The sequence below is a fragment of the Halichoeres trimaculatus genome, unplaced genomic scaffold (assembly GCF_033239565.1).
Source record: "Halichoeres trimaculatus isolate MK-OKI-2021-1 unplaced genomic scaffold, fHalTri1.1 fHalTri1_scaffold_3, whole genome shotgun sequence".
Taxonomy (NCBI): Eukaryota; Metazoa; Chordata; class Actinopteri; order Labriformes; family Labridae; genus Halichoeres; species Halichoeres trimaculatus.
The window spans coordinates 25,382,596-25,406,769 of record NW_027437181.1 but is presented as its reverse complement, the minus strand read 5'-3'; the positions used below and the strand labels follow the sequence as shown (position 1 = coordinate 25,406,769).

The following is a 24,174-nucleotide window of genomic DNA, read 5'->3' as shown; positions in this document are numbered from 1 at the left end:
GTTGATAAATGCTACCATCACCTTTAGATTCACATAAAATCAATCCTAAAATAGTCCTTAACCTTGTGGACAGTGTATAGCTCTATGACTTTTTTAAGCTTTGCCTATTTGGATGGAGTAGCTCCACCTCAGCTAACCTGTGCTGCATCTGGGTCATCACTGTTTGCAGCACGAGATTCTCTGGAAACTATCTTCATGGAAGCAAGTTGTTTGCACATGTGCTTTTTGACGTCAGAGTTATAGTCTTGGTGATGCCTGATCTCTCCAGCTTACACACACACAAATCTCAACTGCATGCTTTTCTTTTGCCAAAGGAGAGAACAAAATGAAGTAAGTTTTTTTTGGAGACAAAAAAGCTCTCACCCTCTTACTTTTAGGATGCTACCCTGCATATGGAGGTGTGACCTCTCCTGTGGAACGAGACGGTCCAACAGGATTGTCAAAAACTTGATGTAAAGTGTCAGATGATGAAGCTATTGAAAAAAAAAGTTGGGATCTCAGGAGAACAATTTATATCTTATCAAGGAGGAACAAAGCAAATAAAATGAACAGAAGCATGACAGCTTTGGGTTATTGTGATAAAGCACCTCAGATCTACTAAATTGAAATCATTTAATCATCCTTTAGGTGACTGATCAAGAGAAAAATGGATCCACTGGCTCTTTTCTCTATGTGTCAAGTCATTGCTGACTTTATAATTATATAGGCGATCCCAGTGGTGTTATGTTCAAACCCAATGACCCGCTGCCTGTAGGACTAACCCTGCTAATTCATATTGACCCCATTGAGCCAACTGGTCACTACCATTTATCCCTTCTGTTAACATCCAATCAAGATTGAATGCATGCAAAGTCTTCTAGACTTAGTAAGAGACAGCTGAGTGAAGTCAAGTTGTATGGGAAGTATCAGAATCTTAAGATCAAGGGGTATTGCTCTCTCCACAGACACATGAAAGATGACACTGGCTGGAGTCATGATGGGATGGCCTCTAACCTTCTATAGGCTTATCTCTGCTCCATCCATCCTTCGCCCCGCTGGCCAGCACAAATCCACCCTAGAAGCCTTTTAGAAGGGATTTTCTGAGAAAGGCAATCTGTTGGCTTTTCTGCAACTGCAAGAGTGGAACATGCAAGGGCCAAGACCATGTCCCATCCAGACCATCAGGTCAACATTGTATGTTTGGTTGCAGTTTAATACTGAGGTTCAAGAGTCTTAATTTCTGGAAACTGTTGTTAATGTTCCAAGCTTGCTGGATAAAGAAAGCTCCTTAAGAGTGTTGTTGTGTTTGAGCAGAGTATATTCCTGGAGTCAGCTGAGGGATATCTTTTAATCCATTAATTGTTTCTGACTTTCCCTGCACAGCTTTGTTTTCTACAGTGAGGGGCAGGTATAATGGTTTTCACGAACACAACTGTGAGAACAGCCAACAAGAAACAAGAAGCTTCTTGGTAGACCAGCTGAAAGTGTGAAGCAGCAGCCTTTACTGTCTCTAACCTTTTATATCATTGAAAAGCAGAAGAAATAACAATGGAAAGGTGAGACTTTCAATGCTAGCAGCATTCCTGCTAGCATTTTATGGTGACTTTATTTCTTGAACTTTACAGCTTTCACTACCGCCAAACCTCCCGTTGGTACCGCAGACTCTTCCTTGATGTGATAGGATTAGAGCTAAGCCCTGACCCACAGGTGCCCTCGCTCCTTTCAGCTCATCCCAGGTTAACATTGAGGTGTGCTGTTTACTGTAGCACATCAAAGCCTTACTCCACTCTTCGTTAAAAAAAGAAAAAACTCTACTCCAGTCCTGGCCCATTCAGAAAGACCTCTGGTAAAGAGAATCTACACTCAGACGATAGAGAAAACTTGATGGCCAAACCTTATAACTGTGACATTCAATTGGAGTTTTTCCAACAGCCGTATATAAAAGCTAGTCAATCAGTGCTACATGTAGTGTTTGGTTAACTTATCTTATCTTAGTTAAGCTTAGCTTAGCTTAGCTTGGCATAATCTAGCACATAGACTGTAAACATGTGGACAAAGGTATGTTGAACAGCAATAATGACCTCAGGCGCTGCAGCAAGATAAAGGATTAAGTCCATCAACAAATACAAGATTCAAAGTAAGATAAAGCTCTGAGTATTCCACCAAAATACATAACACTGGAAGAAAAGACATGTCATTTTGTCTCCTCAGTGTGTTTTATTTGTGTGACATAAAGAAGATTGGGAATCTTGAAAATTTGAGAGGTCTTCAAAGGCACATGGTGCTGCTTCAAGGAGAAGTCAGATCAGCCCCTTGACCCATTTTCCAGCCATTATGCTAACATAAGTGGCAGCTAGCACTTAGGATGCAGTCACACTGGCAAACCGTACTGCTTTACTTAAACACGCTTCCACCCTAAAGCCCAGATTGTTTGGCTTGTGGACGATTCACTTCTGAATCTGACTTTGGCACACACGGAGAGGTGGGCTTCAGCACGGTTCACTTCATGCACAAGCGCAAGCCCGGGGACATGAAGTATGATGCATGGTGGTTGATTGCTGCGACCACTCCTCTTGTCAATCATTTTAAACAATAGTGGGGGTGTTAGAGGGCTGTGTCTGACCTAAACAATGTAACACAAGCCAAAAAGTCCCTAAATTTTTAGCAGTGCTCTCTGTGTCTCATTGTGCTGACTCTGATGAGAAAGCTGACCAAATGGCCAGTGTGGCCGCACCCTTTAGCACTAAAATTTGCTTTAAAACAGGGTAAAATCAGATCAGAGCATCCAAGATTTAATTTTAACCGTATGAAATTGTGTGTCACAGAACGCAGAAAAAAAGTTTGTAATATTTTTTAAGTGCAGCTAATTTGAAAAAGATCAAACTAAATCGATCACTATTTTCAGTTTTGGTATTTTTTTAGAGCACTTTTCTTTGCTGTCAGAAATTTGGGTTCTGTACTCACCTCTTTTAAGGCACATACATGTTTGGCTCAAGAAGTCCTTAAAATAGAAAATGTCACGTATATGATATGTGAGACTGGTAAGACTCCATTTCTACTTTCTGCTTGAAACAAAAGATAGCGTCTGAAATTACTGCATCTTGTGCATCTCTGTAGAAAAGGGTTGACTTTTTTTTAATTTTTTTTTTTTTTTTACCATAGGTGTATTCTGCTTTGCACACACACACACACACACACACACACACACACACACACACACACACACACACACACACACACACACACACACACTACTCTTTCCTGAGTGCTGCATTGCATTTGCTGGGATCAATACAAAGTTGGTATGAGGGCTTTTAAGGTAAGCTCAGCTTTCCTTTTCACAGGGAGTCAAGAAAGGAGCGTGTGTGTGTGTGTGTGTGTGTGTGTGTGTGTGTGTGTGTGTGTGTGTGTGTGTGTGTGTAAGCCACGGTTCAGTGGAGACCTGTCTAAGTCTGGACCTTCATGGAGTTGAGGCGTGACTCACGGTTTACCCCACTGCCGCATGCTGTGCAGTGTAAGAGACCACATAGTGGATGAGGTCCATCAATAATTCAAAAAAGACAGACTTCCTCCCTCTCTCTCTTCCCTCTCTCTCAGCGTTCAGACTCAGTTTTCTAACTGACTGTCCCCATATTTCCACAAACAGCCTCTATCTCCGGCTTTCTCGTCTGCCTGGCTCTCTGCTAACCTGGCTTTTCTAAACCACTTAAAACAAGCAGGGATGTGCTTCCGAATTTAAATCTGAAGCCTACCAGAGTAATCTTTGGCCTTTAAAGGATTTCTCCACACTAAAAACAAGACATCCAGCAAGATTTTCGTAATCATGGAAGATTAGGGCCACACATAGTGCTAATCCCGTTCAGCGCTTCATAGACTAAGTAAAATGTCGACTTCGGTGAAGTCAAAGGGGGGTGTTGGAGTGGTTTTCCAGAGATGATATTTTGACCGCACATGTGCTCTGTGGTTGGCAGTTATTTGAACCAAACAGTAAGAAGGTACAGGGCCATAGGGACTAAAAGCCTTCCATCAAGCACCACAAGCCCCTCACTTTAGGTTCAGTGCACATCTGCACTCATTCATCTGGTCCAACAATCTGTCAACAGATTTGCCATTAGGTTGGTGTGCAGTGGCTTAAAAAGAAGATGATTTATCTATGGTAAATAATAGTTTAAAAAATCACAGGCCATTTCCCCATTAGTCTTCATAAGCTAACACTTTATTTTTGATTTTTGGTTATTGGAATGAAGCAACCAAATTTTATACCAAACTTACCACACTATTACAAACCAGTTCCAAGTTCAATACCAACATCAATCTGCAGTCGAGAATGGTACAGATTAAATACACGGGTAATGTGTACTGGGAATCAGTCAACCATTCCATCTGCATTCTGTCTGCAGGAAACAAGTCCCCAGTGAGTAAGTAACAAAAACACAGCAAAGCCATAAACTCTAAACCACACAGATATAAATAGGGAGGAGAGCTAAAGACACTTCTTTTTCAATTAGCTGTTGACATGTTTCAGTCTTCTGAAAAGTTAAGCAGTTTAAGATGGAGTCAACTGAGGACTGGTTTCTTTTACTGTAGGTTAAGGAGATTAAACTGTGCTTTTATATTTTGTTGATTATTCACAATGTATTGACAGAACCAGTCGAATCTTAGACTTGGCCGTATCCAGGAGCACTTATAAAGCAAAAGAACGGTCCGAATCGGATACTGGATTTGTCGATAAAGATGACAAAGAGTATTTAAGGGCTTTCTAATGTGCTTTTTTAAGGCTTTATTGTGCTCTTAGGGGAAACAGCTCTGTGTGGGCTCCCCTTTGACTGTTATCGCACACAAAGTGTAGTAAATGCCAGTAGGCTCCATTTGCTGCTTAAACCGTTGATTCCATATGATGAAAATGCACGCGAGACAGACCAAAGCCTCCATTAAAAGATACATTAGTGGGTATTATACTGCTAATCCCAGGACCTTCAGGAACCTGCTTATCTGGATTATACAGTTTGTAAATCATTTTATAGTATCATGTCAGCTGCCACATATCAAGTTGTTTCCTTTCGTTTCCTCTTCGTCTTAACCTTTTCAACCCAGGAGCGTCCCTTACCCTCATCATTTCCTGTTAATATCAGGCTTTCAGTAATGTCAATAAGCACGCCATGCATTCATAGTGTCACGAGTGTAGGCTAATGGCAGAGGCGTATTTAGTGGTTTGGGGGCCCAAGGCAAACCCAGTCAATGGGGCCCTCCATGTCCTTGTAACTCATCTTCCTCAGAGCTAGACTGGCCTTCCCTGGGTCCACTGTCTCTTTCCAAGAATCAAGGCATGAGACAGTGCTAATCTTGTACATGGTAACTTAACTCAACTAAATGCATTTCCTCAAGTTCTGTACTTAAGTTTGATTTTGAAAAAAGTGAATACATAATTTAGTCCACTTCGTCCTGGATTTGAAATCTTTTATGGTCAATTGACGGCTCATTTGTCCCACAGTGGGGAATTTACAGAGTAATAGTAACAAACAAGAAAGTATGAAGTGAAAAACATTACAATAGGTAAATATAGAAAAAATAATTTAGTAAAGAAAAAATATGTAAATATCAAGCACAACATAAAACTGGAAAATAATCTACCGAAAGAGGTGATATTTACAGTTACCATACTTTTTGGTACTATTATTTTAAAGTTAATATATTTTTATTTGACCCCCTGTCCAGTGAGTTATGTATCCAGAAAGAGATTTTGTACAATATTGTTTATAACCAACTCAAAAAGTTTGATTTTGAAAAAATTATCCTCTTTCCTGGGCAAGATAAAGTCCTTAAAATCCTAGAAAGTCTTATATGTTTATCTCAGATCTCAGAGCAACATTGTTTTTATTTCCGACTTGGTTAGAAATAAGAAAAAAATGGGAAAAAAGTGTTTTTTACCACTTTCTTCCTGAATCAAATTTTCAGATGTGTTATAACATGGAACAGCCCATTGAATAAGAAAACTATGATATCCATAATAAAGGGAATATAATGTAAAAAAAAACATTGACCTCAGGCTGCATTATCAGCTGTTCAAATATGAAGCCCATACGGTAGTTTACAAAAAGCTGAAAAATAATATACCGATGGAGTGGAACAAAATGGTTTAGTAACATAACTCATTGCTCTTTCTCCACATACTGTACTAGTGACTCATTTCTTTCTGTTTTTCTAAAGGTTTTAAGTTTTGCAGACCAAATAACAGGTTCAGCTGAGATTTCCAATATGACTACCAACACTGTGGGGCTTCAAAAGTCCTCTCCTCAGATGTCACCCATTGTCTTTGGCTATGTCACATTCAAATATGCATTACAACCAAATTTTCGTATCCGTTACATTTTATATATCCAGATTATCACATGACAACTACACATTTTTTAACTTTACAAGCAGTGTGCTGCTGAAAATTATGTACTTTATGCATGTTGACATGTGTTTCTTATAATCCTCACAAACAAATAGAAAACAACTCTGCTCCAACTCAGCAACCGCTGTCAATGTATATAACTTAACTGCATTGTAAATGTGTCCTTATTTGACGCCAAGATCCCCTTTAATTCAAGTTCCAAATTGATCCAATTAACCACTGTGAGACCTGGACTCCAACAGTCCATCCTCTGGACCAAGAACTTCATGCATTTTGGAACGTGACGCTTCAATTAAATACAACTGAATGATTTTCAGCTTTTACACAATACATTTTATTTCTGACAGACTTGTCAACAAGCAAAACTAAGAAAAAATTACCAAAAATATCACATAAATTATATAATAAAACAATTTTGTATCAGCAGTGAAAATGTCTGCTAACAAAGTTTAAACCATTGAGCCAGCGTACCCCAAATTCAAAAGTGATCGCATCATAGGCATGCCTTTTTTCTTTTTTTTTTTTTTGAAAAAGTCATCCTTGATTAAAGAAAAGTATGTTGCCCACATACAATTTTTTAAAGCATCCCCACTAGTCAGGGGCGTAGCTACAATTAGGCAAACACAGGCAGTTGCCTGGGGCCCCAAGATTCCCAGGGGCCCCCAAAGCATCTCTTAAAAACTGATTTATGAAGTTCTCTTCAATTGAAAGCATTTCTTTTTTTCTAAATCTTACTTCACATGCTTCAAAATACATCCAAAGGCTTAATCTTTAATGATGGTTTTGGGTACTATTTGGGTATAATTTAACACAAATGATATATGCTTGGACTGTAATTTTAAAGGTACTCCAACAACAATCTCTGCTGATAAATTGGTCAACTCTCCACCATTCAGGTTTTTTTTATTTTTGATTCTTGTAGCAGGGCTGTATGAGGTGTTCGTCAATAGTAAGTGTAGTGGCAAAAAAAAAAGGTTTTCACTCAGCTTGAAATCATTGCATATAACCAGCCTGTGATTTGGATCACCAGTTAACAACCAGACAGAACAGTTCAGCTACCTGGTGAATTAGTTAACTTGACAAATTCTGAAAGTCCTACTAAAGCATTATTTACAGGTTTATGCTCTTTGGAGCCCTAAAATTCACCGAGGGATGAACTGCACATGAATGGGAGTAGTTCATTCTGATGGACACTTTGAATATCATCTTTTACCACCAATGTGATGTGAGATGTGGTGTAACAGCAGTTAAAGTGGATAAAACAAAAGAGGAAAGTAAGTACAGTTTTTTATAGTAACAAATATCTGTTCCATTAGTTTCAGCACACAACTATTGTAATAGTTGAAATCTTAGTGCAACCAAAACACTTGACTAAAAGATAGATTTTTGTTAAATCAAAATATGATACATCTTCTCAGACAATGTCAAATATTTCTGAAAGTAGCGACAAATTGTAGCCAACTTTCTCTAAACATCTCCTTCTTATCTTGCTTTTCCTCTCCATCTAACAGCAAACCACAGAGCATCTGTGTGCGGGAAATCACATTGAGTTTTCTGTGATGCGTTTGCTCTGTGAGCAGTCAGACCACAGCCTGTCTTACTCACCCTAACTCTTTAATGTAACAGACCAGCTTATCAGCAATCTTATTATGGGAATGCAGGGAGAAGGGACGGACACTGGAGCCAGTTTCACAATGTAGTCCTGTAATTCTGCTGACAACAAGCCCATGTAAAGGTAATAAAGGCCAGATTGAAGTGAAATAAATTCCCAAGTTTGTTGTAACTAGGGAGCAACAGATTTTAAGGTTGGCTTGTGGATTTCAGTTGTGATTCCATATTTTGAAATACAGGGTTAAGTTTACTTTATCTCACCTTCACCACCTGGCTGTGGTAAAATACTTGATACTTGACTGGCTGGTTAAAACCTCAACAGTACAAATGGTGATGGCCTAAAAGTTTAAATGTGTGCCCCATGGAAAAACGTTCTTGGTTCTATCTTTTGCTGCATGCCTTCCTCCATGTTTGCTGTCTCTTCAACTTAAAAACAACTTAAATAACTAAAAAACAACTTAAATAACTAAAAAACAAACAAACAAAAAACGGTAGCTGGGTTCAATAGTTCACTTCCAAATATAAGGAGCTACACAACAAAACTGCTGATCCAAATTGTTAAATTAAATAATTAATTGATTAAATAAATAATAAATAAATAAATAAATAAGATAAATAAATACACTGTATTTGTGTACTGATTATATTTCATCTGCAGATGTTTTGCATTGGCTTGTTTTAGGACACCTGTGACTTGAAACAAGAATCCCTTTCGGAAACTTAACAGGACTTAAACAGTCTTAATCAGTTTTCCTGTTGTAAACAAAGGAAAGATGATCCCAACATTAAAACGTAGCTTTACCTCTGGGTATTGCTCACCCTGTCAGAAATCCTGTTAATCTAACCACCTGTTCACTTTACATGAACCCTCAACATCAAAACACTGAACATGACATTGTTAAGACAAAAGTTGGATGCTTTGAAATTCAATTAACAGGAAATAGATACATGGTTGTAGTAAAACATAACTAAAATTGAGTTCACAGAGGGCAGTGACACATTGTGCAGCTCTTACAGTAAATGCCTACAACTCAGCTGTAGCTCTAAACACAACATAGGAGACAATGAGCATAGCTGTATGAAGTGTCATTTAATACCTTGTGAAAAATATGGTGGAGGAGTGTTTGCAAAGAGGTGAGAGCTTACCATGGAAACAATGAAAAGAAAGATGATCTATTGGCCAAGATCTTAATGAAAACATCTGACTCAGCCGACAAATCTGTTGTTTGTGAGAGACTGACGTGACTGCAGGCAGTACAGGTACACTATAGGACAGTGTGGTAGAGATTTAAGTGTATTCACAGTCTCAGATCCCATTGTTTGATTTCCCTTGCCTGATGATGTCTAATGAGATTGAATATCTGGGTTATTCCAGTAGCCAGCTGTTTGCAATAAATGACTTCCTGAACATGCCAGCCTGCAGAAATAAGATTAATTAACGCTTTGGATCCTTTACTATATTCGCCTGATTTAGAATCCAGGGCATTCATTAGGTCATCCTCAGATGAGAAGTCCAATGTCACTTCCTGTGTTGTGGTCTATGCCCACATGTTGGCTACTGCAGCACCAGTTTACAGACTGGGAGCTCCTAGTGTTTCTGGCATTGACCAGTTCTTCTTGTCCCTTGATAATTTTTTTATCCCTCACCTTTGATAACCCTCGTGTCTTCTTTACGGTAATATGAGTTTCTTGGTTGATGTTTAGCATTGCACATAGTATTCTGGTAGGGAATTCTGCATGGTGGGCTTCATAGTCCAGCATTCATATCAGAGTAGGTGAACAGACTCAGAGACAGTAGAGAAAAGGGAGAGCTTTGTATGGGTGGGGACCTGGCTTCAGGTGCAGCAGTTTTGAGTGGACTCAGGAATTATAGATTTGTGGATTAAATGATATGACCTCATAACACTGTGCCTCTGTGGAGGACATGTGTAACACTTTTAACAGTCAACCCTTTAAAATTGATTAGCATAGATTAGATAGATTTTTTTGTCGTTTTTATATTTAAAGTGGATCATTTCTTTGTATGGCTCATTTGTTGGTCATGGACACCAAACTTTTTGTGGCTTCAGCGATATTTTTTAATTCTTTTTCTCCTGTGTTTGTCTGGAGATCCTACATGTAACCATGGCTGCATTGTTTACATGTGAACTCAGCTGTTAGCAGCCTGTAGCATGTCAGTGCCAACTGGTGTGAGGCCTGATGTCTTCCCACAAGGTGAGGAGAAGGAGGTGAGGACGACGTGCTGGTTCTCAGGTGTGAGTTAAGAAGTGACAACATCGACCTGTCCTTCCATCCATCGTTATTGGGAACGTAAGATCTATCTTAAATACGATGGACGAGCTAGCTGTGCTAACCCAGCAACAGAGGGAATACCAGAGGGCAGAGTAGCATCATGCTATTCACAGACATGGCTAACGGAGCTAACATCAGACACAAATGCCACATTGGAAGAGCTTCACCTGCTGTGAGCAGACAGGAACCAGGAGACAGAGATGGAGCATGACTGAAGAAGCTCAGCCCTGGACCCTGTGGAGGTGGAGGCTGGCTGAACTGGAGAATGATGGACAAGCTGTCATCATCTATTTTCTTATGGACCTTTTTGCACTTTCTGTACACTTTCTTACTTTTGTTTTCTTGATTGCTGCTGTGACTTTAATTCCGTTGTACTTGTTACAATGACAATAAATTTCTATTCTATTCTATTCTATTCTATTCTATTCTATTCTATTCTATAAGTTGTGCAAAAATATCTTTTAGGATGATTCCCTTAATTTTGTAAAATTGACTGCATTTGAGAAACACACATTTTGTGGACATTTCAAATAGGTTTTAATACATCAGATTAATGGGTTGCTTTTAGTGAGTGATAAAATATGCTGTAGAAAAACTAAGATTGTTTTTTTTAAACCAGTGGGAATAAATCTCAAAGTAACAACCGCAGATATCACAAAGCAAACCTGTCGCTCACTTCTTCTGACATCCTCTGCCCTTTGGTCCATTAGCTTTACTCTGCAGTCAATGGATCATTAGGCTGCATCCGCTTAAATAATGCAAAAAGAGCAAAGCAGTCTTACACTACACAGCCGTGTCTGCCTCTCACCTCTTGACACAGCAGGAGCTAAGTGGGTAAACAACACATTAGTCTTCCAATAGGCCCGTGCAACAGCTGGCACCCTTCTCAGCCATAAAGCATGTGCAGGCAGGTGAGACTCAATGACATTCATTTTGCAATCATCTTAAAATAATTAATTTACACTTCACCTTTATTATGAATTTTTATGTAGAGGTAAGTTAAAGTACTTTAATCATCTAAAAATTGGAGAAATACACTAAAATGCTCTAAATGTGCTTTTTTAATCTAAACAATTATAAATTAGCACAGAGCATCACATCAATGCTTCAGCTGTCTCCTCTCCTGATGGCTCATGGCAGGTAGAGTTAATGATTTGTGCCCGTTACAGTCCTGCCCACATAGGGGTCAGATCAGCCAATGGTTGGTTGCTTGTAAACCAGATGTCTGTGTGACAGAACCAATGGGAGCCGAGCTGCTTTGTTTCCCTGCCTGCATGGATCTGTTTAGTGCGCACATGTGACCACGGAAGGCGCTTACTGATATTTAAACACCATCGATTGGATGCTGAAGTGGACAGCACCCTATACAGATAAACAAACAAAAAAACTATGGAACATCTTGGATTGGGATATGTGTCATGGAAGCTCTGATGCTCTCTCTTTTAATCATTAGTCCTAGTGAAGATCAGCTCTTTTCTCTGCCGCGCGTCAAACATCAGCGGACGACAAACGCGCAGTTTTCTCTCCACCAAAGACAGTCATAGGCGGATGTTGTGACACTTGTAGCTGTATTTGGATGCTTATCTTTTTAAAAAAGAGAGACGGCTGCGATGTTTTACATCCACTGAGCGTCCATCCTACAGAAGAGGAGCTCCGGTGCTGTTTGATCTCGACTGGGGAAGCGCAAAGGTAGCCCAAAGCCATTTACGAACGCATTAATTTCTAAGCCGCTCTCGGTGCCTGCTTGCAGACAGGAAGGAGCATGGATAGAGAGGAATTTGCTCTGACTAGAGCGTTGAGGGGATTTGTAGAGCTGGGGGTGTGCGCCTGTGAAAACTAAACTGAGGACAGCTGGCTAACGCGCCGTCACTGACAGATCACCGTTTACCTCAAAGCCTGTTTTCTTTATTTTTGTGAGTATTTTTGGCAACGAGACGGGTCATTTATTGATCAATCATGGGGAAAGAGGAGTGCAAAACAATGCTGGACGCTTTGAACAAAGTCACAGCCTGCTACAGGCATTTGGTGATCGCGTTAGGAAGCACTTCGGACTCGCAGAACCTGCGCGAGGAGCTGAAGCGGACCCGCAAAAAGGCCCAGGAGCTGGCGGTGGCCAACAGGACTAAACTGACCTCTCTGCTCAAAGACAAGAGCATTAGCAAAGAGGACCGGGCCGAGTATGAGCGCCTATGGGTGCTCTTCTCGAGCAGCATGGAGTTGCTGGAGGTGGACATGAAACGGTCCCTGGAGATAGGGCAGGATTTCCCCCTCAAGGTGCCCACCAGACACCTCATCCAGACCGGCATGACCGGCAGCACCACCTCCGTGGCAGCCCGGGCCATGAGCGTGCAGAACATGAAGTACGAGGCGGACAGCAACATCGACACGGCCGACCTGCGGGAGCTGCAGACCGAGATCACCCAGGTGAGCCAAATGATGGAGGAGATGGAGATGAAGGTGCAGGTGGCGCCGTGGGCCGTGGAGGCGAAACAGGAGGCGGGAGCGGAGCTCAAGTCCAACATGAGTGTAGGAAATTCCTCCGTGGGTGTAATCTCAATCTGTGAAGAGGAGCCAAAAGACGAGGAATCAGGCGGAAGCAGGGATGCTGGCCTTGCGTCAGTCTGTGCTGTGTTTGTGTTCTTTGTCATCGTGGGGGTCGCTGGGGTTTTGGGATATCTGGTCATCAATATGTCCTGAACTGCCTGAACCTGCAGCCCACGCAAATGGACACGCTGCGCGGCTGCCTATGGAACCAAGAGCGCAGGCAGCTCTCCACAAAGACGGGGAAAGAGGTTTAAACATTTTACGCACGAAGGTCTGATCTTTCTCGGATTTGTGAGTGTGAGTGGAAGTTGAAGAGTTGCACTAGATGAGATGTAGAAGAATATAACCTGAGAGGACGCTCCTGGGCACCATTTGAAGTATTTTGTGATGCCAGCGGCTGGTGTTAATTTTTGGAAAAGGGGGGAAATAAGTCGTGAAATTACGTGACAGTGTCTGGCCATCAGGATGATATAAACAACACGTAATCCAAGTGGATTAGTGGAAAAGCTCAAGCGTAAATGTAGCCTACTGTTAAGTATTTCCCCCTTGATGTTCTGCTGATTGTTGCTTTCAATCTATGAATTCAATCCAGCAAAGTCAGCTGCGGTGGGACCATGTAGTCAGAGCAGTATAGAGCTCATATAGTATGGACACTAATAGAAGCAGTGTTACAGCTAAGCTCCTCACATCACACTGGTTGGATGTGATCAAATCTGCACTGTTCCACACTCATGTAGCACACTTTATTATTAATCTGTACAGCCAGGTTGCAGTAAGCCTGCATCTCGACTACTTTACATGAAATCACAATGTGCTTCATGAGAGCCTTGGGACCTGAGAGACACCCACTGTCTTTGAATAATGCACCCGTTCACTGTAAGCCTGCTCCTTTTAATTCAGGGTCTCTTCTTGCAAACAGTGTTGAATGTATGCATCACAACATGTGAATATAGAGGGTTATTTGTACATACAGACTGCTGTGTCAGATAGTGTATATACATAATTCTATTTAATATAATAAAACTTTCAAACACACTTGGAATGTGCTTAAAATTTCAAGAAAAACAAATGAAAAATATTTTTTTTCCTCAGGAGTGAAGTGACATTTGTATTATGAGTGAAATGTGAGTTAAAACCCTCAGGTTAGATTAGCCCATTTCATATATGCCTGCAGCAGATGCACACAGAGGTATTTTCAGCAGGGGATTAGTATCTTAATGCCTTGGCGTTAAAATAGTGTTGGGTTTAAAATGGAAAACAGACCAACATAGATGCTTTAAATCCCTAATGGTTTTAGATGTAAGAGTCTTTGAAGATATTCCAGGTAGAGAGGGCTATGTAGGTGAACTGGAGCCAGGCACTAGAGCCAAAGCCTGGGTGTTGGTGATGATGGGGTTTAGCATTGGGAAAGTTCTCAGGTGACTTTTTAATACTGTTTGGGATGAAATAATAAAATTGTTCCAAGCCAGAAACTTATTCAGCTTGACGGAGGTCAAGCAGCTGGAAAACCCTGGGCTGAGGAATGTTGGTTCACACATTATCAATCTGAGAACAATGTGCTACAAATAAATAATATTTCAGTTGTCTTTGATTCAACAACTGGAAATGATTTTGAATATCATGTTTAGATAAAAAAATAAGGTTTATGAGATTATGATGACCATGTCCGTAAATACACTTTGTTCATCTTTTTAACTAAAATTGAACATTAAAGATGTTTGTATTCAAAGAACTTGTAAGAAAGAATATAACTTAAGTATCATAACTACAGGTTCACCTACAGTGAGATCTTATATGGTGCATGCCAACATTCAATTTCTTCATTTCTCCCTTAACCCTAGAACGCTAAAAATAGTAACACTGCATTGGGTGTATTTTACCTGATATATAAAACCCAGTAAAAAAAAAAAATCACATTAAAATATATTGGAGTACAATAGACAGAAAAGTGAGGCACTCTTCTTTACTTTGCCATATACAAAGTCTTATATAATGAAAAAAAAGGCACCATTAGCAGACCCAAGTGAATGCTCTAAAATTTGTGGAAAAACAGGGAGTCATCAATGAAAAACTATTTAAGAAAACAAAAAATGAATTGAGCTGGGAACTTTTTCTTTTGTCTTCTCCTAATTTTTTTCATTAGTAAATGATGATGAAAATTTTTCTCCCCAAAATCAACCGAACACGTGCCCACTGAAAAACAAAAAACAAAAACAGGACCGGTGGCAAGAAAACACGCCTACCTTTGATGACATCAGTGAGGACCCAGGAAAGTCTAACACAGCATAATGAAAATTATGTAAATACATTTGCTCAGGTGAAATCATCCAAGGATAGTGTTGTAGGGTTACAACTGCATTTAAGTGCCAATGAGAATATTCTGGATAAATGTAATGGCCTGAAAAAGTAAACCTGACAATCATCAAATGTAATTCTTCGGCTGTTTTCAATGTGTGTAACCACTGACGTGAGGTGGGTGAGTGAACTGATCATTAACAGCCTTTCCTCACTTGTTTTAAGGCAAACAAGTCCTGGTGACAAAACTTTTAACTGTCATAAGAGAGGGTGAGGAGATTTTGTTGAGAACACTCATTTTGTATGTGCTGGACAAAGTAAACGTAGGCAAGTTTGTCCACAGGGGGCGCCATAGTTGCCACAAACTTTATGTCCCTAACCTGAGCTTTAATCCAATAGTTCCCATTTGATTTTTAAAATAAAAGTAAGACACGCTACATATTTTTCTCAATTGTGGTTCATCTGAAATTATTTCATCAAATTAACAGAAATGAAGATAAAAGAACAAAACATAATTTACAAGGGCTCCCTAAAGAAGAGGATAAAGGTGGATAAGCAAAGCTCTGAAACTACTGTGGGTGAAAAAGTGGTAGTGAGGTCATAAAGTTCATCGAAAGTGCTTCTAATCAATCCTATTAAGGAGGAAAGTTTAATTACAAATGCTCTGATGCTACCAAGGATTTGTGACTCTATTTCTATCTTTGACGTAAGCTTGTTTGTCACTTGGCTGCTTTTGATTTTAGGGAGCAAACACAGTGACCTGCAGCAGAGGTGTCCTAAATCCTTTGCTGCTCATTATGGTCGTAACAGACATATTGTTTATTACTGAGTTATTACTCCCTTGGTTTCTCAATAAATGCCAATTATTGCCTGTTTTCTAACAGTTGCACGACAAATAAGTCCAGGATTGACCCCGGTGATCTTCTCCTCCAGGCTCAAGGAGATTCCTTTGATAATTATATGCAGTAAATAGGCCCCTGACATTTAAATTGCCTTCAGCTTAAGATGCATGCAGCTAAAACACAGAGTTTCAAAGGACTGAATTTAATTATGAGCTTTCACCTTTGAGTGTCTTGTGGAAATAAATGACTTTACACAACAAATACATACTAAACCTGCTTAAAACAACACTGTAAAAATTATGTGAACCATAAGCTGCAGGCATATCATTTGAATCAGATGTTCTCTCAGTCGAGTACCTTTCTCTTGTTTTCTTAAAAGGTTTTTATTTAAGGCTTTCTGAGCCCCCACTGTGTCTTGGGGTTAGACACAAGTTGGTAAACTATAATAAATCATTTTTAAAAATAGACAATGAAAGAAAACTCAACTCTTAAATCTCATAGCATGTTAAGCTGACGCCTGATTCATGGTAGGCTTTGCGACATCTTGTTTATCCGTGTTGTCCTCTCACCACTCAGCTCTGCTCACAGTGAGTCAGGAACCTCTTGAAATTCTCGACAGGCACTCATTGTAATACCGGGATCCAACAGTATAAAGCCAATTAATTAAACATGGTAAGGAAAAGAGAGGAAATAGTGACTGGATAAAGCTTCCTGAAATACTACATTTTTCTGTCCTTTGCATTTCAAGAGGAGAACTGCAGGAGAAAAAGCCTCCTTTGATGCAACTTTGATACCTTTTTAGGTCTGCAGAGACGATTTTGTTGCAGGCTTGTTATGTAAGCTGCTTCTCAAAATAGCAGCAGCATGAAAGTTTTAGAGTATTTGCTTCATTAGTTATAAAAAGCAGCGCCAAACAGGTGAGTAGGATTCCTCTTCATTTGTTTGGAAGTGTTTCATTTCACAGTACATTTTTATTCACATCTCGCCGTTGCATGGAAACAAATCAAGTAAGCAGACTGGTTGACAGAGAGGAGTGTTGACAGCTCTGCAGTGAAGGACCACAGCATCATCACCTCATCTGGACGAAGATGGTGGGTTTCCAAGGCTGTGGGTTGCTATAGAAACCCTTCAACTGTCTCTACACAGCAAAACAGCACAGAAGGTTGAGCTGTGTTATTGCAACTCTACCTCCTTTCAGGCATCACCATCCTACTCATGTAGCACTGTCAGGCAGAAGGAGATGTTGTGTGAGGACATAGAGGAGGAAGTGCTAAAGTAGGGACTGAACCTGAGCTTCCTGCCCCATATGCTGTGAGATGAAATGTCTCATCTGTTTTATATATATATATATATATATATATATATATATATATATATATATATATATATATATATATATATATATATATATATATATATATAAGGATATATATTCCTTGACGTAACAATTCAGAGACACAATTCAGATACACATCTGAAAACATTGGGCATGTTTTGACCCAATGCTGATAAGATCACTTAAGCCCATAATGAGCACAAACTACCTAAATGAGTTTGAGTCAGCATCAGTGGAAAAAAAAAGAAGAAAAACTCTCATCTATTATTCATAAATTAATCTTTTTAATAATACATTAATTCATAAATGGCAGACACAGGGTACAACCCATTTGACAGAGATTAGTGCTTATTAGATGTCAATTTGCCTTAAAGGGCACTGCTGTGAGCAAGGAAGACACCCAAAGGAGGCAGAGTGGATCTCCTGCAGAGTCTCCATCACTGACATATGCACTCCTTTTGAAAGGGACCACCAAAACATTCAACTCAAAACACACACACATTCATGCACGCATGCACGCACACACAAACCTACACACGCGCAGCTGCAGGCGTTTCCTTTCAGCCACTTTGATACTTTCAGTAATCAGGCTGTTATTATGGTGATAGAATGTTTTTTTCCTTTACTGTAGAAATAAAAAAAAAATCAAAATATTAGGCTCAGTTTCATTTCCAAAAAAAAGATATTTTATTAAAATGAATTTTTCATATATTTCATGTGTGTGTGGGGTCCCTTGACATTTTAGGTCTCGTGAAAACAATTAAACTTAAAACACAATCTCAGCAAAAAGATTTACATTTGTTTGAATTAGCTCATGCTATAAGGAAAGAGCTCCATAATCAAACACCAACAGGAGCTTCTAGTCAAGCAATTCATCCCTCAATTACTTCAAGTCAGATGGTGTGCTTGACTTTAATTGTTTTCAGACAGAAATAAGTGTCTGCATAATAAAAGGACACAAATAGGCCATCAGCAATCACTTCAATCACACAATCTTTGTTGATTACAAATTTGTTTCACAGTCTGAACACAGAGTCATGCAGTCAGGCCAAAAGCAAGGCTGCTAAGATTGGCACAGTACAAACACACTTTTGGTAATGATGAAATAATTGGCTGATCAATATTTAGCTGCTTCAGTTTTGTTATTGGATAACAGTTACCAATAAAATAGCACCTCCAAATCAAGTTCATAAAGTGCTTGGAGACAAAAAAGCAAAAATAGTGTGTAATGCGATTGTCCTTGATTCATGTATGTAAAGTTATTGAAGATAAAACTTATGAGGTAAAACAATCACTGGATCAGGCCTGAAGAGCTTAGGAAAACTGTCACCAATGACAATTCAAAATGGCTACCATAAAAATAGATCACTTAATATTATAATCTGCTGTGCTTCAGGCTGTTACTGCAAAGTTTCCTTCTTTTGAAGATCTTGTTTGCTACATGTGCACAGATGATTTGTTTGGCCCTGAAAACTTGTTGAGTTGAGTCACAACTGACTTTTAGACTCATGAGAGGCAGATTGCCCGATAACAGGAAGCAGATGGTTGTACTTGGGTGTGATCGTGATCTGTAGATGTATAGTGTATGGATCCAAGGTCACACTTCGATGCAGATCTGGAGCATCATGAGCCTCCTCCTCATAATTTGTGCTTGGATCCATGTTGGCCTCTTCTGAAGTGTCTGATGGGTAACATTTGTCACCTGGAAAGAGAGGTAGAAGAAGACAGAAGTTTAATCCATCATATATTCAAACTCTTTCATCACTTATAATATAGTAATAAGAAAAGATTATGCTAAATTGGTTGTAACATATAGATCAAAAGAAAGCTCTAAATTACGTCTTTATTGTCTGTTGGATTCCCGTCACTTTCACTTCATCCAGCAACTCCTCCTGAAGATATGAATCCAGACTCTAGAGCTGGACAGTGTAGACTGTCAGAGGAATTACCCTAACAGAGGCTAAGTACTGCATTTGTGAACTATATTTAGTAGTTTAATTGTAAGTAATGTTCCATAACAAGGTTAAAATCTCTGGGATTGACACACATCACACTACGCTCTAATGATTATGTTTACTGGGATACAGAATTATGTCATCTAGTGCAGCAGCACTTAGGAGTGTGTTTTCTTATGTGTTTGGACAACAGTGGAGATGTAAAAGGATAAAACAAAGGATACAAAATGGATACATAAGACTCTGGACACAGAGAAAACAATATGACCATATAAATGTTGGTTGTTGTGTGTTACAAGGAAAACATGAATTTTGAAGAAGAAAAGCTCAATAGATTGATGTAAATGGGTACAAGTTGTTAGCACCTGGCAGGAGTGAAATGTAGCGTCCGTTTTTAGTGAAGTACACAGGCAGCCAGTGCTCAATGCCCTCTGTGCCGCGCTTGCTGCAAAAGTTGTGTAGGTCGTTCAACAGAGGTAGACGGCACATACGACCGAGCTCATAGAACTGTGGGGGGGCAATCCAAAACTCCTTTGCCTGGTAGCTCTGCAGGACCTCTGACGGAGTGGACCACTGAAACACAGACACAGACACAGACACACACACACACACAGACACAGACACAGACACACAGACACACAGACACACACACACACACACACACACACACACACACACACACACACACACACACACACACACACACACACACACACACACACACACACACACACAAAGGAAGCATTTAGCAACTTTCCAGTGCTGCTGTTCTGTCACACAGAAACAGAAACAGAAATTTTGAAGTTGTGCTGGATGTTAAACTTTGTCCAATAAAGATTGAAACACCTGATTTAGCAAACAATTACCCGGTCCAGGCAATCATTAAAAATTCTTTGATTTGGAAGGGTTTGTTCTCAAAATCCTATAACTATCATGTTTTCATAATAAGCCAACAGTAAGACAAAAATATATAAATTGCAGAAAGATTTAAAGCTAAAACTGACAATTTAAGCCAATTTTATTGGGCATTATGACCTCGAAGTTCCTCAAGATTAAAATAAATGTATAATAAAACTTAATAAGAAAGAGGAGCAAGATTTATGGAACAGTTTTAAATCTATTTGGCTGCACATCATCTTCAATTTACACATTAAATTCTGGTCTGAACTACAAAGGAACTACAAAGACCCAATCTCAAAGAGCTCTCTTTTATTTATTCTCAAGTCACAAAATAATTGAAGGGTATTGCTGCCATGTGATACACGTGATAATGCATTACTGAATTGTTTGGACTGAGTAAAGCTATCTCAAGGAACTGTTAACCCCCCAAATCACCACAAGACACCTCCGATCCAGCGACTCAAACTGCCTCCTCATACTAAGCACCAAGCACAATGGGAGACCATGCATAAAAGCCCCACAGACAGTTGACTCGTTCTCCGTACACAAGAAGACTGCTGTGCAATCTGAAGCTTTTCACAGTTTCATGAATTAATATCATAGTTTTCTTATTTTGAAATGACATAATCAAGTAAAATGACCCTAGCCTGTGAATAAAGTCTCCGCCATGACACCTGTCTGTTCCAGATGCAGAATAATAAAGCCAGTCGTCAACAGCGGCAATACAAGAAAGGTGGACTTTGAGCCTCCTCAGTAACTGCTACAGGGTGTCAGACCTTTCAGTCATGTGAGCTGCACCCCTGATTGGGTAAACTTGCAATCTTTTTATCTTCCAAACTGCTGAGTTAGGGAATAATTCACCCCAAGAGAGAAATAATAAGCAATTACGACCTATTTAACGAAGGTATAAATGTGTTTTTTATGGCTGTGGAGGTCTGTTTTTTTTTTTTAGGCTTGGTGTGCATCTCTGAAAACAGCCTCAAACAGACACTCAATGAACGGCAGATTTTAGTGCTTCCCGGAGATTGTAAAAAATAAAACGTCAGCTTACTAAGCTCAAAGTGAGGTCGCCACAAAAACTGCTCCCTCTGGTGACTGGCTGCAGCACAGGTCAAAAACTCTGTCTCCCCAGTCATTCCAGATGAGCTGTGGTCAAACTTTAAAAAATAAATATACCTAGTAGAAATGTTTCTCACATCTGTATGCTAATGAGATAAGAATATATTATTGGGATGCCTTGTGTTTAAGTCCTCTTTATTCTGAAAAGTTAATTTATCATTTATTAAACCTTAAAAACAGGGTTTTATTTCATGTTTATTAATGACTGACAGCTGCTATTCATGTGTAGTTTAAAAACGTGATAATTTAATAATGTGGTACTGATGTGTTATTTCATTCGCTTCATTTTACTTTTTGGGGCATGGCAGCAATACGTTTTAGTATGACATCAACTCATGCAGCTCATGACCCTCTCAATGTAAATCTGACAACTAGACTTTTCCTAAAAAAGGTTAACAAAGGTCAATTCAGTTTGCATGCTGAGAACACTGTCCACTGACTTCAAAACAAATACAGATATAACTGTTACTCAGGTAAGTAAATTTTTTTTGTGATGATCTGGTTTATTCTTGTAGGTCATGTTTAAAGCCTTATCCCTTGGTTACATTAGAACAGTCCCATTAGCCACATTTAAGTCTTTCATGGTGTTAAAATGAAGTCTGTACTGACACTAGAACCTAAAATAGTTTGTTTTTCAGTCACCCTGAAAGTTATAAATCCAAGTAAATACACAGCCCCAGGATAACGATAGCTTACCATTTGCTATTGTAAATCTGTCTGTGTAACTAGAGCACAGCCAATCCACACGTCATGGTAGAAAGTGTCAGTCATGCAGATTATCTTGTTTTCCTGCTTTTACTATCAGTAAAAACAATGCTTGTCCATATCAGATACTTTTGCTCTGTGTGTATGGGTACAAACAGGGGAGTCAAAGTGAAACACAACAAATCCTGTCTCATAACTGTTCTCCGTTCTTTTCAAACCACTACCTACAATAACATTTATCGAGGATCCAGGTACAAATAGTCTCAACAGTCACCTTCACTATATGTGAACAGTTACATTATTTCATGCACATATAACCATCAAAAACAGGAAGAAATGAAGACTGAAGAAGGGATAAATTATTATTATGCTCCTTGACTGTTATTGTTGAATTATTTTCTTCATTTATAACAACATTCTGTTCAACATTTTAAGAGAGTCTCTTGCTTTTTTGGCACCTTTTGCTTAGGAAATCTATGGTTTTGAATTTAAAAACTTGTGGCACCCGTGGCTATAAATCCCAAGGGACATTTTTTCAACATAAGTTTTCCATGTGCAAATATTTCAGCGATATTTTTCATGTTTTTTTTGTTGTTGTAAAGACTGTGTAAGGCTGTTTTGTGTTAAAGCTTTGTTTTTGCTGTATATTAGCTGACTAAGCCTGCTTTAAGACAACCATGGTGAGTAAACAAATATATATTAACTTTTTTTCCAGTCGTTTTTACACTTGGTGATGCATTTCTTTGTTTGTTATTCCTTCACTCCCATTATGAAATGTGATTCTTTTCGATGTGCTCTTCCATGGGTATGTGTGAGTTATGCTTCACCTTAAAGTGCACTATTTCTTTCTCGTCATGCAGTGTGTGTGGGATCTCCTGTAGGCAGCAGATGAAGAAAACTGTGTCATATCTGGACGGACGTCGTCCTTTCGGGGTGAGCCAGTTTCCCCACTCATACAGGGCCCAGATGTTGGGCACCACCTCCAGCTCTCTGCACATCCTGATGAAGTTTGAGGGGTTTCTGTTGACCAAAGCTCTCCACTTGGTGAGCTCACTACTGTCCAGCTCACTCATTCTGGTGTGTATCACTTTATCACTGTCACATCTTTCTTCCATGTCTTTTAACAAACTTTTCTCTTCCAGTTTAGGCACGACGAGGAGGACACCTGACTCCTCAAACGTCTCCCTCAGAGCGCAGATCCTGAAGGCGACCTCACCGGGGATAGGCGAGCCCAGTTTCAGCCGGTCTGTGGCGAAAATAGGCGGTCTGGTTTCCGGAGGCTGCTTAACTTTCCTTAGACCAAAATTTGGTAAGTTTCTAAAGGAGTTGAAAATGTCCACCCATTCACTCGAAAAGTCGGATGAGTCCGCCATGCCTCCGGGGAAAACGTAAGCATTGGGCATGAATCCACTTTTGCTGCTTCTTTTGAGCAGCAACACTTCGTAGTCGAAGCAGGACTTGTGCGGCAGGTGTGACCCTCCATCCATGGTCAGCGGTGTCCTTGACGGTAAACTGCTCCGGCCGAGCCTGTGTCCGGCGGCCAGGATGAGAGTGGCCGCCTCCTTCCAGTGCTTCAGGGTCGTGTTCATCGGAAGCTCTGTTTATTTACTAAAACCCTCACAAAAGTTAAAGTCCGTGGATGCGGCGGAGCTTCCTCGCGACGTTTGTTTTGGCGGAAGTGACGCAAACCAGGAAGCCCAGGAACACGAGAGCATTCGTGTCAAGCGTCTATCGCCCCCTGCAGGAAAATGAAGAGACGTTTACAGGCTCGACATATTTGAGACTCTTTTTACCTGCACCATGGGTTTTAGGTATGCTTCAAATTAGACAGAACACTGTTGTTTTCAACCAGACTTTAAGCTATAGAATGATACTATTTATTGGTTTGTGTAACATTTGACTATTTTTCCCCGTAACTGTCATTAAAAATAAGGACTCTTGTATTAGATAGGAGGGTGCTTAAAGATTCTTTAACCCCACCTTGCAATCTAACACACTGCTCAAACTACAAAATATAACCCAGCATATGATACAATTCTGAATCCCTCAAGGTGTCTACTTTGTTCATATTGAGAATTTCTTTGTGTTTTACTAGTTAAGGAAACCTAGTGTAGTTGACACAAAATTATTATTCCATGACGTGTTTGGCAAACTGGTACAGCAGCTTAGGTATACTCAGACACATGTTTTACGGTGGAC

The 24,174-nt window shown here is 39.7% G+C and overlaps 2 protein-coding genes across 2 annotated transcripts; one reads left to right on the top strand and one right to left on the bottom strand.

The window, feature by feature from the left end:
* The first annotated feature begins 11,565 nt into the window (after window positions 1–11,565).
* On the top strand, window positions 11,566–14,451 carry LOC141787953 (regulator of G-protein signaling 9-binding protein). Its single transcript, XM_074666712.1, has one exon. It carries the CDS (start codon window positions 12,236–12,238, stop codon window positions 12,974–12,976), a length of 741 nt encoding a protein of 246 aa, XP_074522813.1. The 5' UTR covers window positions 11,566–12,235; the 3' UTR covers window positions 12,977–14,451.
* A 3,523-nt stretch (window positions 14,452–17,974) lies between these two features.
* nudt19 (nudix (nucleoside diphosphate linked moiety X)-type motif 19) lies at window positions 17,975–23,693 on the bottom strand. The gene is made up of 3 exons (XM_074665665.1): window positions 22,803–23,693; window positions 19,617–19,824; window positions 17,975–18,998 (listed from the first exon to the last, which is right to left on the bottom strand). The coding sequence occupies exons 1-3, from the start codon at window positions 23,562–23,564 to the stop codon at window positions 18,784–18,786; spliced, it is 1,185 nt and encodes a 394-aa protein (XP_074521766.1). The 5' UTR covers window positions 23,565–23,693; the 3' UTR covers window positions 17,975–18,783.
* Window positions 23,694–24,174: the final 481 nt, after the last annotated feature.